General features: G+C 40.3%; 2 protein-coding genes and 3 pseudogenes across 3 annotated transcripts in view; 1 reads left to right on the top strand and 4 right to left on the bottom strand.

The window, feature by feature from the left end:
• Positions 1 to 1004, top strand: part of LOC144658124 (uncharacterized) — a 6971-nt gene extending 5967 nt beyond the window's left edge. Inside the window, exon 3 of the mRNA XM_078518463.1 lies at positions 1 to 1004. This exon is cut by the window's left edge and continues 1530 nt beyond it. Coding sequence (XP_078374589.1) covers positions 1 to 251 — 251 coding nt within the window. The 3' untranslated portion in view covers positions 252 to 1004.
• LOC144658354 (transforming protein RhoA-like) overlaps positions 1 to 9103 on the bottom strand; it is a 17005-nt pseudogene extending 7902 nt beyond the window's left edge. Inside the window, exon 1 of the transcript XR_013571668.1 lies at positions 8308 to 9103. The product of XR_013571668.1 is annotated as a transforming protein RhoA-like (transcript). The remainder of the gene's footprint in view (positions 1 to 8307) is intronic.
• A 1174-nt stretch (positions 9104 to 10277) lies between these two features.
• LOC144656360 (ras-like GTP-binding protein RHO) lies at positions 10278 to 11770 on the bottom strand. The gene is made up of 2 exons (XM_078516588.1): positions 11682 to 11770; positions 10278 to 11083 (listed from the first exon to the last, which is right to left on the bottom strand). The coding sequence occupies exon 2, from the start codon at positions 11074 to 11076 to the stop codon at positions 10492 to 10494; it is 585 nt and encodes a 194-aa protein (XP_078372714.1). The 5' UTR covers positions 11077 to 11083; positions 11682 to 11770; the 3' UTR covers positions 10278 to 10491.
• A 1638-nt stretch (positions 11771 to 13408) lies between these two features.
• On the bottom strand, positions 13409 to 14130 carry LOC144656797 (rho-related GTP-binding protein RhoA-B pseudogene; annotated as a pseudogene).
• Positions 14131 to 15087: 957 nt separating this feature from the next.
• Positions 15088 to 15886, bottom strand: LOC144656825 (ras-like GTP-binding protein RHO pseudogene; annotated as a pseudogene).
• Between the last annotated feature and the right edge of the window lie 858 nt (positions 15887 to 16744).

Here is a 16744-nt window from a genome sequence, read left to right as displayed (position 1 = left end):
ATATTGGTACAGAGGGTTCTGGAAAGTTGAACTGTCCTGTTGGACTCGCCGTTGACAAGTTTAATAACTTGATCGTCTGCGACACTGGAAAAAGCAGGGTTCAAGTTTTTACACTGGATGGAAAACTTGTTAATTCGATAATAGAATCACCGGTCAGTCCACTCGAACAGCCTTGGGCAGTTGCTGTCTCAACCACTGGGCAGCTATTTATTACTGATGTAGAAAAACACAACGTATTTGTCTTTGAGTGAAAATACTTTGACTTTCGATTAATTGCCAACGAGACAGCCGAGCCAAGGGGCGAGGCTGTCGAGGCGGCAGAATCATAGAGCCGTGTGCGTATGAGTGTATAGGCAGAGAAAATCTTAAGTTCTGCGTAAGGGACTTTTTTTACCATATTTGGGTGTAAGTAAACCCCATATTTGGGTTGTATTGTTCTTCCCAACTGGTTCCCAGTCTCTCACTCCTTGCTAGAGATTAAATGACCAAAATGGCGTCCACGCGGCTCGCTGTTAAAATTTTCAATGTGGTCATTAATCCATTTACCAATAAATACACCTTTAGGGAATTATAAATCGAAAGAGAGTACCCTACAGAATATTCGACCGCCGAAAAAATGAACATCAAGGTCTTCAAAGCGATGAAATAATCTTTCGACTTTGGAGTCCTTTGATTTACGATCGAAGAGAGACATGAAAATCAAAGGCGGACATGTTGACTTCAAATAGAGTTTTCTTGACTTATGAGAATGCTGAAGTCGGGTAAATGCTTCCTTTTAGTGTTGATTGTGTTTATAGTAATTGTTTGACCGATGATTTATTCCAAATCATATACCGTTTATATTTTATTTGGCACGTATTTTCGCTCCGCGTAGGAATAACATCAATACAAAGCAACGCTCACTAAAATTACTGCATGTCATACACACAAGAAAGTCAAAAGTTTTTTGCTTCTAACGGCAAATGTAATGTTAACTTGAATAAAAATTTTGTCTCCAAATCATCCTTGACCGTTCAAGTTTTGTTTTCTGTTCAAATTTTTCAAGTCAGTTTGCGTAACTGAACATGACACTTCGCATGCGAGACTGAAATCTGACCCGTGCATTACTGTCTCTGATTACTGAAAATTATTTTTAAAAAAGCATCTTAGCAGTTTTGATTTTGGGATTTGATTTATAAGAAGTTCTTGAAATGCAACTACCGTATTTACTCAAATAAGCGCCGCCCCCGAATAACCGCCGCCCTCGAATAAGCGCCGCATTTGGGACAGAAAAGTTAATAAGCGCCGCCCCCGAATAAGCGCCGCAGTCCCGATGCGGCGCTTATTTGATGAATTTCTTTGAACTAAAAATGACACTACAAAGCAACTCTAGAACAAACTTGAACATTTCTTTTCATCAAGAGCGATATTTTGTAGTTCAAAGTGATTGTTTTACCGCTCGCTCATTAGTTTTTCTATTTAACACTCTTACAATACATAGTTCTGTGAATGTTGTGAACGCTGCAAACTTTGCCAGGGCAGCTAGCGTCACTTCTGTCTCAGCAAGAGACAAATACTGACAATCAAAAGACGCTCTTTACAATTACTGTAAAAGATAAGATTTTTTGTGGCGTCCAAATTTTTAATAAGCGCCGCCCTCGAATAAGCGCCGCACTTGAGGTGTGAAAAATTTAATAAGCGCCGCGGCGCTTATTCGAGTAAATACGGTATCCCTATTGTGGACGGAAACATTTTAACCATCGCGTGTTGTATTTAACAAACAGTGATTAAACCTCATTTAATAGTTAATTATTGCCTACATTTTGTGACATTTTAACGTTGAAAAGAATTTAAAGATTTGTCAAGAGTTATCAATCTGTCAAACCCGTAGCCTGCGTAGCAGACATCTGTGTACGTTTTTTAGTGTGTTTAAAAGAGTGCGCGATCGCGAGAATACGCGCGCTGGAAACTACGGCGCCTGCTACGCAGGCTATCAAGCCTGTGTCATTTATGAACACCAGAGAAATAGCCCTTTTTCGCATATTACCTAAAATACAATTTACCATATTTTGGTCATTTCAAATATAGTTCTATAGGAAAATTCATTACCTGACGAGGGAATTCCACGTTAAATTTCACGCGAAAAACCGATATCGCACGAATCGCTTCGCGATTCGTGCGATATCGGTTTTTCAAGTGAAATTTAACGTGGAATTCACGAGTCAGGTAATGGATTTTCCTTGAATCGCATAGCCTTTTTAAAATGTAAAGAAAGCCCAATTTGTTTTTTTGTTTATATGGCTGAATTTTTAACGCGCGCTCAGAAAGCCATTCCAAATCAACTGTCATGAGCCAGCGAATCGGAGTCAAGCTAAAATCGATCACAGAAGTTCATTTGAACCTCGCAGTTGACACTGAATCATAGTTTTTCAACGGTCCACACAAGGTTTTTTAACTACGGAATGGTAGTATTTGACAGAACCTGATTCTTGTTTTTCGAACATCTATTTCAAGTTTTCGTCTCATCAGCGCAAGACAAACTTATGAAATCTTTAATCTCTTCGGCCTGAAAGAAGTAGACAACACGCATCCGTAGTGAAAAGCACTGAACATTCAACAGCGTCAAGTACAGGTTTGAAGGAGGCGTGGAACGATGAAGTAAGTACCTTGAAATAACTTACAATTAAAATTCGACATTTATAAGTTAAAGGTCTAAGTCCATCGCAGACAATTTCTAGGAAAGGGCAAAACCCGCTATTTTATAGCGGGTCGCTTCGCAAGCACATTTACTACGATTTCCAGTTGAGTACGACGCGAACAAAGTTTGGTGACGAAGTTTCAACATAACAACGGCATTGTTGTCAAGGGCAAACTTCTCTGTTACCATTGGTAACAAATTTGTTTTTGTAACTGGCTTGCTCGACAATCTCGATGCTTAAATAAACAAGAACTTCAAGCAGTTTGTAACCGTGCGGTTAATGTTTGATCACCTCTTTCAGTTCTTTGGCTAAAAAGGCACGGCGCTGAACAGTGAAAAATCTTTAGAAAAGCAGTCATTTGAGAAACACACAAGTCATGTTTGCGTGAGTCACGGAGTGTGCGTGACATGAATTTCCTTCACCGCGTCATCTCTTGCTTTAAACGACATGCCTGGCCGGATAAATTCCTGCTTACGCATGCAAATATTTATTTTGTTCCGAATGTTCAATAAAATAAACCCAAACCAGTTCATGAATGGCATTAAAAAGAAGTCCATTTCACGCCAAAAAAAAAAAAAAGAGTAGACTAAGTCCATCCCGTCGTATTTCTCCGTTTAGCGTCGTCCGACGATCTTTTGCAAGTATAAATAGAGCAAACCTGATTCAGAAGGTAATTCCCCTGGCGCGATTACGTGTATTCCGTGCCTTGACACATTCTTGCTAAGCTTGCAATTTTCGTTTCGATTCCCACTGATAAAAATAAACTCAAAGCAAAAATTGGAATATTTTCCAATATTCAACATGTTCCGGGTAAATTGTACGACTTGTACTCGCTCCGAGCCAAACGTCTGAATAACACAAAAATAAATATTTGACACAAACAGAGCGCAGAGTATTCGTAAATATTTTTAAAATAGGTGAATGTTTATTTTAATATAGCTACAGGCGAGCGATCGCGTGGCATAGGTCTGACGTAGTGCTAGTTTTAAATAGCTTGGACATGTCCAAGCGGTCTTTGGTTTCGCTATGTGATTATTCAGTCCTCTCTTCTGGTAGAACACTCGAATGACACAAAAACATACATTTCCGTCTAAATAGAGAGCAGAGTGTTCATGTTAAACGAGTGATCGCTAGTAAACATCAAACCTTGCGTGACCGTTATCAAGGTGCCGGCTGGGCCGCGGGGCTCTGGAACGATTTACCGACAAAAAAATAAAAACGACAAAAAACGAAAAACAAGAACTGCAAGCAGTTTATAATCGTGCGGTTAATGTTTGACCACCTGACCTCTTACAGTGCTTTGGCTTAAGGCACGGCACCACACAGTAAAAAAAATCTTTAGAAAAGCAGTCACTTGTTTGCGTTAGTCACGGAGTGAACGTGACATGAATTTCCTTTACCACGCTATCTTTTGCTTTTTAAAACCACATGCCTAGCCGGAAAAATGCCTGCTTACGCATGCAAATATTTATTTTGTTCCGAATGTTCAATAAAATAAACCCAAACCAGTTCATTTAAAAGAAAGCCAAATCACGCCAAAATAAAGAGTAGACTAAGGCCATCCCATTGTGTTTCTCCGTTTAGCGTCTTCCGACAAGCTTTTGGTAATTCCCCTGGCGCGATGACGTGTATCCCGTGCTTTGCCATATTCTTGCTGAGCTTGCAACTTACGTTTCGATAACGTTTCGATTCTCAAAATACCGTAAACTCAAAACAAAAATTGGGATATCCAGAAAATAAGTCGTCGTTTTGCAATATTTAACACGTTCTGGGTAAATTGTACGACTTGTTCTCGCTCCGAGCCAAACGCTCGAGTAACACAACAATAAATATTTCACACAAACAGAACGCAGAGTATTCAAACAGAAAATAGGTGAATGATTTATTATATAGTTTCAAGCGAGAGATCGCGTGACATGGTCCTGACGTAGTGGTAGTTTTAAATAGCTTGGACATGTCCAAGCGGTCTTTGTTTTCGCTATGTGATTATATTCAGCCCTCTCTTCTTGTAAAATATGGAATGAAACAAAAGTATACATTTTAGAGAGTAGAATGTTCATGTTAAATGCGAGTGATCGGCTGATCTCTATTAAAAATATTAAATCTTGCGTGACCGTGACAGAAGAGACGGCTGGGCCGCGTGGGTCTGGATCGATTTACCGACAAAAAAAAAAAAAAAAAAAATTCCGTGCAGATTATGAATCGGGCCCAGGCCCCGCCCGATTAAAAAACGCCGGCCAGATTATGAACCGGCTTTGCACGGTTAATAAAAACACTACAAATATCGTCAGCAACACTTTATTACGCTTTCAAATAAAAAATATATACACAGAGACAACGATAAAAGAAACAAATAACGAAATATATTATGCCTTAGCTGTTTTATATCGACGGTAACAGATCTGTGTTGAGAGTTGACGTTATGTTTAACGCGCGTCACTTTACCTTCCTCGTTAGAGTTACTGTTCAACTGAAATTTTATCGTTTTCCAACTCCAGGGATTTTCTAGCAGCTTTAAGAATTCCTTCAGCTTTAAATAATATATCTTTCTCAAGTGCAAAATGAATAATTCGCGAACTGAAATGAAGAACATTTAGCGTTTCGTAAAGCTGACAAAAGCTAACACTATTTCGGATCGAAATTTCAAAATATTAGCCAATCAAAAAATTGCTCAATTAAAACTGACGCCATCTTGGATCGAAATTAGCCAATCAAAAAATTGCCCTGTTTCCCGAGAGGTCCTCCTTGTATAAAAGAACTTTGGCGGTCAGTACCTGTAACGACAAGTTACCAATAGAAACAGAGAAGTTTGCCCTTGACAACAATGCCGTTGTTAAGTTGAAACTTCGTCACCAAACTTTGTTCGCGTCGTACTCAACTGGAAATCGTAGTAATAGTTCGCTGGTTCGCTGTGTGTACGTTTTGTTCATTTCCAGAAACCGCTTTTTGCATCGTAAGGATCAGTTAAAGAATGTAAAAAGTCATTCTTTATCGAAAGTTTGGAGCTTTTCACTGCATAACAATTTCTGTAAAACTGTCTTTTGTTTTAATCGAGTCTACAGCACGCAGTAATAAGACTTAATTGTCATAATTTGTTTTCTTTCGTTTCGTGTAGATTTTATTGTACGAACACGGCGTTACTGTCGAACTATCAACAGTATTTAACACTTTAACAGAATGAACAGCTGTTCTTTTACACGAAAAATTTGTAGTTTTTCTTTCTTTTAACGTTTCTACAGTGGTCGTGTAAGCGTAACTGCTATTTACTCGCAAGTTTGTCCATACGGCATACGGTACGGACATTTATATTTTCCGTTTCACTTATTCGGTGAAAGAAAATGTTTAACTGTTGCTCGTAAGAACGCCGTAATTGAAATTTAATATGCTTGTCAAACAGGATCAAAATGTCGAGGAGTGATATTTATTTATCGAGTTGCCATATTTATGTCCACATTGCATTATATATATCCAAAGTGCAATATGTATGTCCAAAACTAATATATATATCCAAAAATCCGGCGACCTGTTCTCGTTGTGTATATTACAATCAAATGATTTCACATATTTGGATACAGTTTCGATATACATATTTCGCGGGCTTTTCTCGATATATATATTTCATGCGTTCTATTTCGGTCAGTATTGCATGTAAGTCTACATGACCTGTCCCGCATCCCGCAGCAAAACAATATGGCGGCTCGGTGGATACCAAACATCGAGGAAATCACTTCGAAGCATTGCTTCAGACTATGTGGAGACAGCTGATGACATATTACACCACGTTAGATTGCTTGCGGTTAGTTCAAATAATGGGGTTGGGATTTCTATCCAAAAAAATCACGGTCCTGGCAGCTGGTCGTCGGTGGCATAGTGGGGATGAATCCCGCTTGGTAAACTGACGACCCGGGTTCGATTCTGGTGTCAACTTTTTTTTTAACTTAAAAAAAGGTTAAGTGTGATGTTTACTTCATGTATGAAAAAACAAGAAATCTCACATGGTCAGAAGCAATGCTTGGTAATGCTTTCCAAACATCGATTCCTTTTTCGATTCTCTGGTGGGAGTCATACGAGGAGCAAGAAATCACTTGTCAACCAACCAAACCGACAGTGCAGAATTCTGGTGTCGCAGACTTGACGATTATGAACGAACTGTGAGGTTGTTGTTAGCTAGAGTGATGGAATCGCGGCCCGATCAAGTTAATTTTGAATGCAGGATTGAAACTCGATGCAATTTGATGCTGTGGAGGCAGTGGAGCTTGCCTTTCTACGTTAGAAGCGAGAAGCGGAGGGAGAGCACATTCACGGTCCCGATTGGCGGGAAAACTTCTTGGAATTGAAAACCTTCCTCGCAACTCCTCATTCACACTTCTAAAACCCCGACCAATATTACCTGGCGCCTCTCCCTCTCTGATGCTTTCAAAGATTTGTGCAGCATTTGTACTTGGTTCAACATTAACGATTTCACGCACAAGGCGCTGAATTCTATTCTCTTCAGCCGCCATGAGTGGAGCCGCCATGCTGTCTTGTCTTGCAACGCCGCCCTCGCTCACGAGTCGGCCTCGAGGTCATGTTTTGCGGGATGCGGGACAGGTCATGTAGACTTACATGCAATACTGACCGAAATAGAACGCATGAAATATATATATCGAGAAAAGCCCGCGAAATATGTATATCGAAACTGTATCCAAATGTGTGAAATCATTTGATTGTAATATATACAACGAGAACAGGTCGCCGGATTTTTGGATATATATATTAGTTTTGGACATACATATTGCACTTTGGATATATATAATGCAATGTGGACATAAATATGGCAACTCGATAAATAAATATCACTCCTCGACATTTTGATCCTGTTTGACAAGCATAATTTAAACAGGGAAAATCTTCTGCTTCCTCACTTCGGTCAGGTTTTTGCTTTGTAAACGGACAAAATAGTTTTGTAAACATAAATCGATTCCAATTTTGCGTACGTTGCTATGTGAAGCTACGCGTTGCGACGGTGTAATATCGCTCAACCTCGCTTTCAAGTCGCAATTCCACTCTGAATACCTCGCCTCGATAACCAATCAGATGGCGAGAATTCTCCTAGCTATGCGATTCTATCAAAAACCATTCAATATAGTGTTCTTATGAACAAACATGAGTATTTCGCTCGTTGGCACTTGCCGATAGGTACAACTAGTTTTTAAGGAGGTTCGATGTAGTACTGTTTTAGCCTTTTAAAAACGTCAGGTTAAGAGATTTAATAATAATAATGATGATGATTATGATGATGATGATGATGATGATGATGATGATGATGATGATGATTATGATGATGATGATAATCATAATTAGCAATTATTCGCCGAAGGCGAAGTGATTATTGTTGAATAATCAACAAAACGAAGTCAAGGGGTTTGTTTAACAATAATCACTGAGCCTGATGCGAATAATTGTTGTAGTTTAAATTTTCTGAAATGAATATCAAGACCTGCAAAAAATAATAAAAGAAAACACGAAAGCAACAAACAGAAGTGCTCGCTTGCATACGTGTAAACCAGTTTAATTCATCGATTGAAATCGTAATTTACACACAAGTTTAATTTAAGCAATATCAAAAAAAAAACGGACCAAAGCCAACACTAGGAAAAAGAACTCGCAGCCGTGTCAAATACCTCTTTTACACCCTCTCTTGTTTTAGCGGAACATTCCATGTAAGTATAAGCACCGATCCTTTCGCAAACTAAAGATCCTTCTTCGCTTTTAACAGATCCTCAGATTGTTTCATCTCGGATAACTCTTCGTCATTTCTCAGATCTTTCTTGTTACCAACCAGAATAAAAGGTACATTCGGGCAAAAATGTTTTACTTCAGATGTCCATTTCTCAGGGATGTTCGCGAAACTGTCAGGGTTATCAATGGAAAAGAATATCAGAATAACATCAGTGTTGGGATATGATAGAGGTCGTAGCCGATCGTATGTTGCTTGTGTCACCGTATCCCACAAGTCAAGCTCCACAAACTTGCCATCGACTTCAATGTCAGCCGCACACCTTTCAAAAACTGCGGGCCCGTAAAGCTGATCTAGGAACTGATCTTTGCAGAATGCACGAAGAAGACAGGTTTTTCCACAGGCACCATCTCCAACAATGACCGGCTTTTTCTTAAAAATTTTCATCTCTGAATCTTTAACCTACAAAACCAGGTAGTACAGCAGGGTAAACATTTACAAAATGATCAATCTGCCGTACGGGAACAAATTTTGCGCCAAAGTTCACTTACAAAAATTGATCCCGGGCAATTCTTGCTTGCATTATTTAAGCAAAATGTTGAAATATATGGAACAGTTTTAAATTAGACTGTTCACAGTCCCCTATTTTTCCGTGAAGTCGTAGAGCGATTGTTCAGTTCGACGAGCAGCCATCTTGGTTTCTGAACGCAAGCGAACTCTCCCCAGTTTTCGCTCGCGTTCAGGAACCAGACTTGTTTACAGCGGGCAAGGAAAAATAGGGGACTGCATGTAGCCAGTCTAGTACAAAATTGATTTTAATTTACCTTTCCAAAACCAAGAAAGCTTTCCTTCTTGAATCCACGAGTTCAAAAAATAATTGACGGTTGATTTTTGACCTTCATTATTCTACCAATTAAATAGTCCATGGGCCCAGACCCAAAAATTAGGCATTTCTTACCATTCGGAGGGACAAATGCTATCATATATTTTTCGAATGGTTATTCAAGAGGACTGATCTCACACGGTCTCACACCGCTAGGGAAAAACCCCACGGGTTCATTTCTTAATTCTATAAGTGACACCCCCCCCCCCCCCCCCCCCCCTCCTGCTCCTCCCCCCCCGCCGTCCCCGCTCTCCGTTCCCCCCCCTCCCCTCTCTTCTCGTTCCCCTCGTGTGTCCTCCCTCCTATGCACTAATGGGTCCAAGCACAATATATTTTGATAAAACGTTTCCTTGAAGGCCTGTTTTACATATCGGCTTGTAACGAAGCTTTTCATTGGACGAACGCGTGTTCTAAAAATAGCCACAGTTATAAACCCGCCCGCGACGTCAACCGACGCATTTCGCAGCAAACAAGACTCTGATCGTGACACGTGTCTGGGTCCTTTCAAGCTCTGAGGCGTCTAAATCACAAAATGAAGACTTGTGATGCATATGCACCTGAAACCACCCTGACCCAAATCAAATCAGTTCTACTTCTCCTTATATAACGGCGTTTCTTATTGGACGGACGTGAGTTCTAAAAATAGCCACAAATAATATAAAATCTGTCCACAGTCGCCTCAAAGGGTGACTGTGACCCATCGCTCGGCGAGGAGGCTTTGTGGAAGGCTCTAGGGCGCCAAAGGCTCTTCTGTAAGAAATCTTGGGACGCATTTCACAGCAAACCATTTGATTATTGATCATAACAAGTCTAGGGTCGACAAAACCCCCGTCAGATGCGCTTTTCAGAGTGCGTGTTTTAAAAATCACGAAATTACTTGTAACGCAAACGTGACAACTTTTCTTTTATACAATTTATTTACGTATTTATTCATTTTACTACTGTTAGACGGCCAAAAATGGTCGACGCAGAACAACAGATTGAGCTAAGATATTGGAAGAAATCAACACAACAAATACGGGAACGAGTAACTAATAACAAGAAATACAAAATAAAGCCACAATAAGCTAAAGCTACTGATTAGTTTTAACTATACAATTTGATTTGGATAAAAATATGATTTTGACAAATTCTCTTAAGCTTAATGCGTGACCTTCTCTTTCATACAAAACTTTTCCTTTGTGCAAAATTCGCCGAGCAAGTAAACCATTTTACAATATTCCACATTTCCATTTACCCGTTTTTTTCTTTGTCTTAATTAGGGTAGCTCTTGCAGCCGTTTCAAATACCTCTCTTACTCCCTCCCTTGTTTTAGCGGAACATTCCATGTAAGCATAAGCACCGATTCTTTCGCTAAGTAAAGATCCTTCTTCGCTTTTAATAGGCTCTTGTTTCATCTTGGACAACTCCGTCTTTATAAATTCATCATTTCTCAGATCTTTCTTGTTACCAACCAGAATGATCGGTACATTCGGGCAGAAATGTTTCACTTCAGGCGTCCATTTTTCAGGGATGTTCTCAAAACTGTCAGGGTTATCAATGGAAAAGCACATCAGAATAACATCAGTGTCAGGGTAGGAGAGAGGTCGTAGCCGATCGTACGTTTCTTGTCCCGCTGTATCCCATAGTGCAAGCTCTACCAACTTGCCATCGACTGCAATGTCAGCCACGTAATTTTCGAAAACTGTCGGCGCGTAAAATTCAGGGAACTCATCTTTGGAGAACACAAAGAGAAGGCAGGTTTTTCCACAGGCACCATCGCCTACAATAACTAGCTTTTTCCTCAAGGTTGCCATTTTCAATCTTCAACCTGAAAAAAGCAGATAAACATTTAAAAAATGTTCAATTTGTCTAGGCAGAGCAAAAGTCATTATTGGCAAAATTACGGCCACATAACAAACAAGGATGATTTTCGAGCATTGTAAATGACACTTTCATACAATTAATTGACATAAACTTGAAAAAAGTGGGGCCGACGTTTTTCAAGTTTACCCGAACGTCAATCCGTTTTAATCTTCTCGAAATTTGCCCATCTATGCCGCTTTAGGCCTTCTGTGTTTCTTTTGAGTTATTTTACAGTTTTAAGCCGTTATTGTGATATTTCAGTGGTCAATGCCGAAATTGCCTATAACTGCGTGACAAAGCCCCTTTACATTTAATGCATAATTTTCAGTTTAATTTCTTCGCCAAAATACAAAACAATAACGAATTTTTGCACGAATAACTCATAATTCGAAAACTTCAGTAACGCTGACCCTAACCTGCTACCATTATTATTAAATGCCGAGAGTCGAGTTGACCCGCTAGTTCACTTTTCAAAATTCAGGATTTCTGAAGCTTTCGCTTGTTGTATGTAAACAAAATATTGAAATTTATGGCAAAGTACAGAATTGATTTCAACTTACCTTTTCAAAAACCAAGAAAGCTTTCCTTGTCGAATACACGAGCTGAGAAAATAACTGACTGTTGATTGCCTACCTTCAATTTATCCTCCCAAACGGGAATGTTAATTCAAGAGACTGACCTCACACCACAAGGGAAAACCCCACGGGTTCATTCTAAGCTCTGATGGGTCGAAACACAATAGATTTTAATGAGTACGTGTTTTATTCAGGGTATAGCTATTAACATTTCCTTCAGTGTCTGTTTTACATATCGGCGTGTTACGAAGTTTTTCATTGGACGAACGCGTGTTCTAAAAATAGCCACAGATATAAACTCGTCCGCAACATCCACCGACGCATTTCGTAGCAAACAAGTCTCTGATTGTTACAAGTCTCTGAGTCCTAGCAGGCTCTGAGTGCGTCTAAATCGCAAAGTTAAGACTTGTGATACATATGCACCCGAAACCACCCTGACCCGAACTGAATCAGTTCTACTTTAAAATGTTTTCTTGGCTTCTCGAAAACCACTTTTCGCTTTCGCGTGCGTGACAAGTGTCGTGACAAACAAAGTGTCGTGTTTCAAATGTGATGTCATTTCCGCCGAAGTCTGACTGAAACCTTCTCTCGTCATGAACCTTTTGAGAGTACGATTGTATTAAAAACGAATATTAATGCTACTGCATTAATAATAGGTTTCGATAGCGATGGGAGACAGCGAAAACTCTTCCAAGACAGTACGAAGTAAATCGAATGTGCAGGCAGACAAACCACATCCATCATTCTTGGAGACCGAAGGACGGGTTATAATCTATTCGGGGCGAAACGAAGTAAACCGAGCACGAAAATCGGAGCAATAGAAACTAACTTTTCCTGCTCAATTTACTTCGTGTCGCCCCGACTAACCGCCCCTGGGTCTCCGATGAAACGAACAGTTCCTTCGTTTTCGATTTTGGTTAGAAGTGTGATAGCCTGCAGAAGAGGCGGTTATTTTGCGGGTCGAAGCGCGAAGTGCGCGTACCTTGCAATAACCCCGCAAAAAATAAACCGCCTGTTCTGCAGGCTAGAAGTGTGATCGTGACAGATTCTCTGTGCGTGACTGCGGTTTTTTCATTGAACGGACGTGTGTTCTTAAAATAGCCACAGATATAGGCGCATTTCACAACAAACCAAAACCCCCGCCAAAAAAACCTTTGATCGTTATTTGTGGTTCCAGAAATCCTCCCCCCCGTGGAATCGGGGGTGGGGGTCGGCATTCCGGGGGGGGGGCTGCGTTTTCGTGTGTTTTCGTCCGTTTCTCGTTCTCCTCTCTCTGTTCCGTCTTTCTTCCTTCTTCGCACCCCCTCCTCTTTCTCCCCCTTTCGTTCCCCTTCACGTGTCGGGCACTGTGTGCGCGTCGTTCTGGTCGTCTGTGTGGTTTCGTGCGTGGTGTGTGTCGCTCGGCTGGTGCGCCCCTCGCGCGCTCGCTTCGTCCCTTCCGTCGCGGGGTGGTGGGGGGCGTGGGGCTCTCGCTCGTCTCTCGTCCCGGGGGGCCGGCTGTTTCTCGGGGGCGGGGGGCTTCTGTTCGGGGGGTGGGGGGGGTCCGGTTCCGGGGTGGGGGTCGTCCCTCGTGGTGGGGGTGGGACATTCATAACAAAGTGTATGGGTACTAAGTGCGCTTTTAAATTGCGAAATAAAAACCTTGTGATGAACAAGTACCAGAAACTTTTACTTTTATTTTTTGTTTTAATTTTACATGTCGAACATTTTACAATATACTGCATTTTCTTTTTCCCGGCGCTTTCTTTGTCTTAATAGCAGCTCTCGCAGCCGTTTCAAAAACCTCCTTTACTCCTTCTTTCGTTTTAGCGGAACATTCCATGTAAGCATAAGCACCGATCCTTTCGCTAACTAAAGATCCTTCTTCGCTTTTAACAGGCTCTTGTTTCATCTTGGATAACTCTTTCTTTGAATTGTCATCATTTCTCAGATCTTTCTTGTTTCCAACCAGAATAAAAGGTACATTCGGGCAGAAATGTCTTACTTCAGGCGTCCATTTTTCAGTGATTCTCTCCAAACTGTCAGGGTTATCAATGCAGAAGCACATCAGAATAACATCAGTGCCGGGATAGGCGAGAGGTCGTAGGCGGTTGTAACTTTCTTGTCCCTTTGTATCCCATGGTGCAATGGACACGAAAGCGTCATCAACTGCAATGCGACGCATAGCATTAAGTATAAACGGTTCGTCAAACAGAGGGAATTCGTTTTTACAAAACACATAGATAAGGCAGCTTTTCCCACAGGCAGCGTCACCTACAACGACCACCTCTTTTTGAGGCGTTTCCATGTTGAATCTTCAACGACCTTCCACCTACAAAGTAGCCTGAATTTCAAAGGTCTTTCAAAGGTTCTCAAGAATCGAATGGTTACACGCACGACTAAGTGCGCGCCACTTTATTCAGCAGACGTCACCCACTGTATGAATTCATGACCCTGGAACAGGAAAATATTGGGAAGAAGTGACGTTATTCGTCACGCAGGTCACGCTCAAATCGTGGCAATGAGACGGTCCTGGCTAAATCTTTCCCGGTTTATAAAAGTTCGTATTTCTTAGAGCAGTTTTCAATTGAGTGTCGTAAAACCAAAACCAAAGTAATTACTCTGGCCAATCACCAAAGACACGGACAATCTAGTGAACCAATCAAAACTCAAAGCAAATACATGTAGCCGGCACGAAGCGCGGGAAAACGTGCGCGAGCGAGTCACGATTGGTTTTGGTTTTAGTTCTGATTGGCTGAGAAAGCGGCGCGAGATATTTAAGCCAATCACTAAGCGTAGTAATGCAAAACCAAAGCAAACGCAATTTACTTTCGACACTCAAGTGAAAACCGCTCTATGCTTTAGTTTATTTACTTTTTACTTAAATTCGATTTTGGTAAGAAGCGTGATTGTGACAGATTCTCCCTGCGTGACCCTTCGGCTCTTTTAAACATTTGCTTGTATAACGACGTTTTTATTGGACGGACACGAGTTCTAAAAATAGCCACAGATCTAGGCGCATTTCATTTACAACAAATCAAACTGTTTGATCGTTTCTACAGTATAATATAATATAAAACAATTCAATATAATACAATAATTTTTAACCCATGCAACATTTAGAAGCGGAAGCGCTCGTTAGCTTGAACGTAAAATAGAAATCAAAGAGAAAAATGAATATATAAAATATATAAATAGATACTACAAATTATTTGCCATATAAATATTAAATGTATATTAGAATATATTAAATATTAAAATTGTGCGAAGTATCAGGAATATTTCATAATTTCATTTAAATGCAGTAAGACAATGATTATTTAGACTTCTAATGTTCGCTTTATAAACGTTTAAAGTTGATTGTAACAAGTCTCCGAGTAGTGAGTGTGTTTTTAAATCGCGAAATAAAAACCTTGTGTTGCAAACGTATCTGACTTTCTCTTTTATTTATCTATTTATTCATTTATTTATTTTGGCGAAAACATATGGTTGTGACAGATTCTCTCCACTAACCACGCACCCTCTTTCATACAAAACTCGTCCTTTATGTTTCTCTGGATGGCAAAGTTCCCCAGACAAACATTTTACAATATATTGCATTTTCTTTCACCTGGCGTTTTCTTTGTATTAATTAGCGCAACTCTAGCAGCCGTTTCAAAAACCTCCTTTACTCCTTCTTTTGTTTTAGCGGAACATTCCATGTAAGCATAAGCACCGATACTTTCGCTAACTAAAGATCCTTCTTCGCTTTTAACATACTCTTGTTTCATCTTGGATAAGTCTCTCTTTGAATTTTCGTCCTGATTTCTCAGATCTTTCTTGTTACCCACCAGAATGATGGGTACATTCGGGCAGAAATGTCTTACTTCAGGCGTCCATTTTTCAGTGATTCTCTCCAAACTATCAGGGTTATCAATGGAAAAGCACATCAGAATAACATCAGTGTTGCGATAGGCGAGAGCTCGTAGAAGGTTGTACCTTTCTTGTCCCTTCGTATCCCATGGTGTAATCCACACTAAAGTGTCATTAACTGCAATGCGACGCATCGCATTTAGTATGAACGGTTCGTCAAACAGAGGGAATTCGTCTTTACAAAACACATAGATAAGGCAGCTTTTCCCACAGGCAGCGTCACCTACAACAACCACCTTTTTTTGAAACGTTTCCATGTTGAATTTTTAACCCACACAGTAAACTAAATTTCAAACGTCTTCCGCTTGGTTCTAAAGAAATCGAATGGTTATGCGCACGACTGAGCCACTTATTTCGCGCAATCAACCCATTGTATAAACTCATGACCCTGGAAAATATGGGGAAAGTGACGTCATTCGTTACACTCAACTCGTGTCAACGAGACGGTCCTAACTAAAGCTAATCCGGTTCATTTGAAAGTTTGTATACAAACTACAGAAGAACCCCGGTAACTCGAACTTTGAAGGGAAACGAAAAACAGTTCGAGTTGGCGGGGTTTCGAGTAATCGGGGTCGATTGAATAATATTTAATTTGCCAAGTAAATAATTGATAGTTTACTGATTTTTCACGGTAGCGCTTCAATATACAGTACAGTGTAAATTAAACCTATCTCGTCAGAAACTCTAACACGATCATAAATTCTCTAATCAATGGGCATACGTGGCGAGTTGCAAGAACCGGAATTCGAGTTATCAGGGTAAATTTGACCCAAATTTTGATCCGCAAGGGAAACGACATTTAGTTAGAGTTAGCGGGGTTTTCAAATAATTTGAGTTCGAGTTAACCGAGTAAAAATGACTGAAAAGTGAGGTCAAATCCAAGGGAAATGGAAGTTAGTTCAAGAAGAGGGTGTTCAAGTGATCCGAGTTCGAGGTACCGGGGTCAGCCTTTCTGTTTTTTCAGTTGATCTTAGCTCTACATTTTTGCTTTGTATTATTCGTTGTCCCTTTCTGAAGTTAAAAGTGTTCATACCCTAGGGTTATGTTTTCAAAGCACTCTCTTTGATAAAAGTACAAAGTACCCGATTGTGGAGGGAAGTGATGAGGCATAGAGTACGTGCCAACTGATCCACGTCCGCGTCCGTTTTCAGAA

The sequence above is a fragment of the Oculina patagonica genome, chromosome 6 (assembly GCF_052425735.1).
Source record: "Oculina patagonica isolate OP01 chromosome 6, crgOcupat, whole genome shotgun sequence".
Taxonomy (NCBI): Eukaryota; Metazoa; Cnidaria; class Anthozoa; order Scleractinia; family Oculinidae; genus Oculina; species Oculina patagonica.
Note: the sequence above shows the minus strand (reverse complement) of the source record. Positions and strands in the feature narration are given on the sequence as shown.

Bases quoted from the DNA above. Each gene is read 5' to 3' on its own strand.
- LOC144656360 (XM_078516588.1), bottom strand. From the start codon at position 11,076: ATGGCAACCTTGAGGAAAAAGCTAGTTATTGTAGGCGATGGTGCCTGT.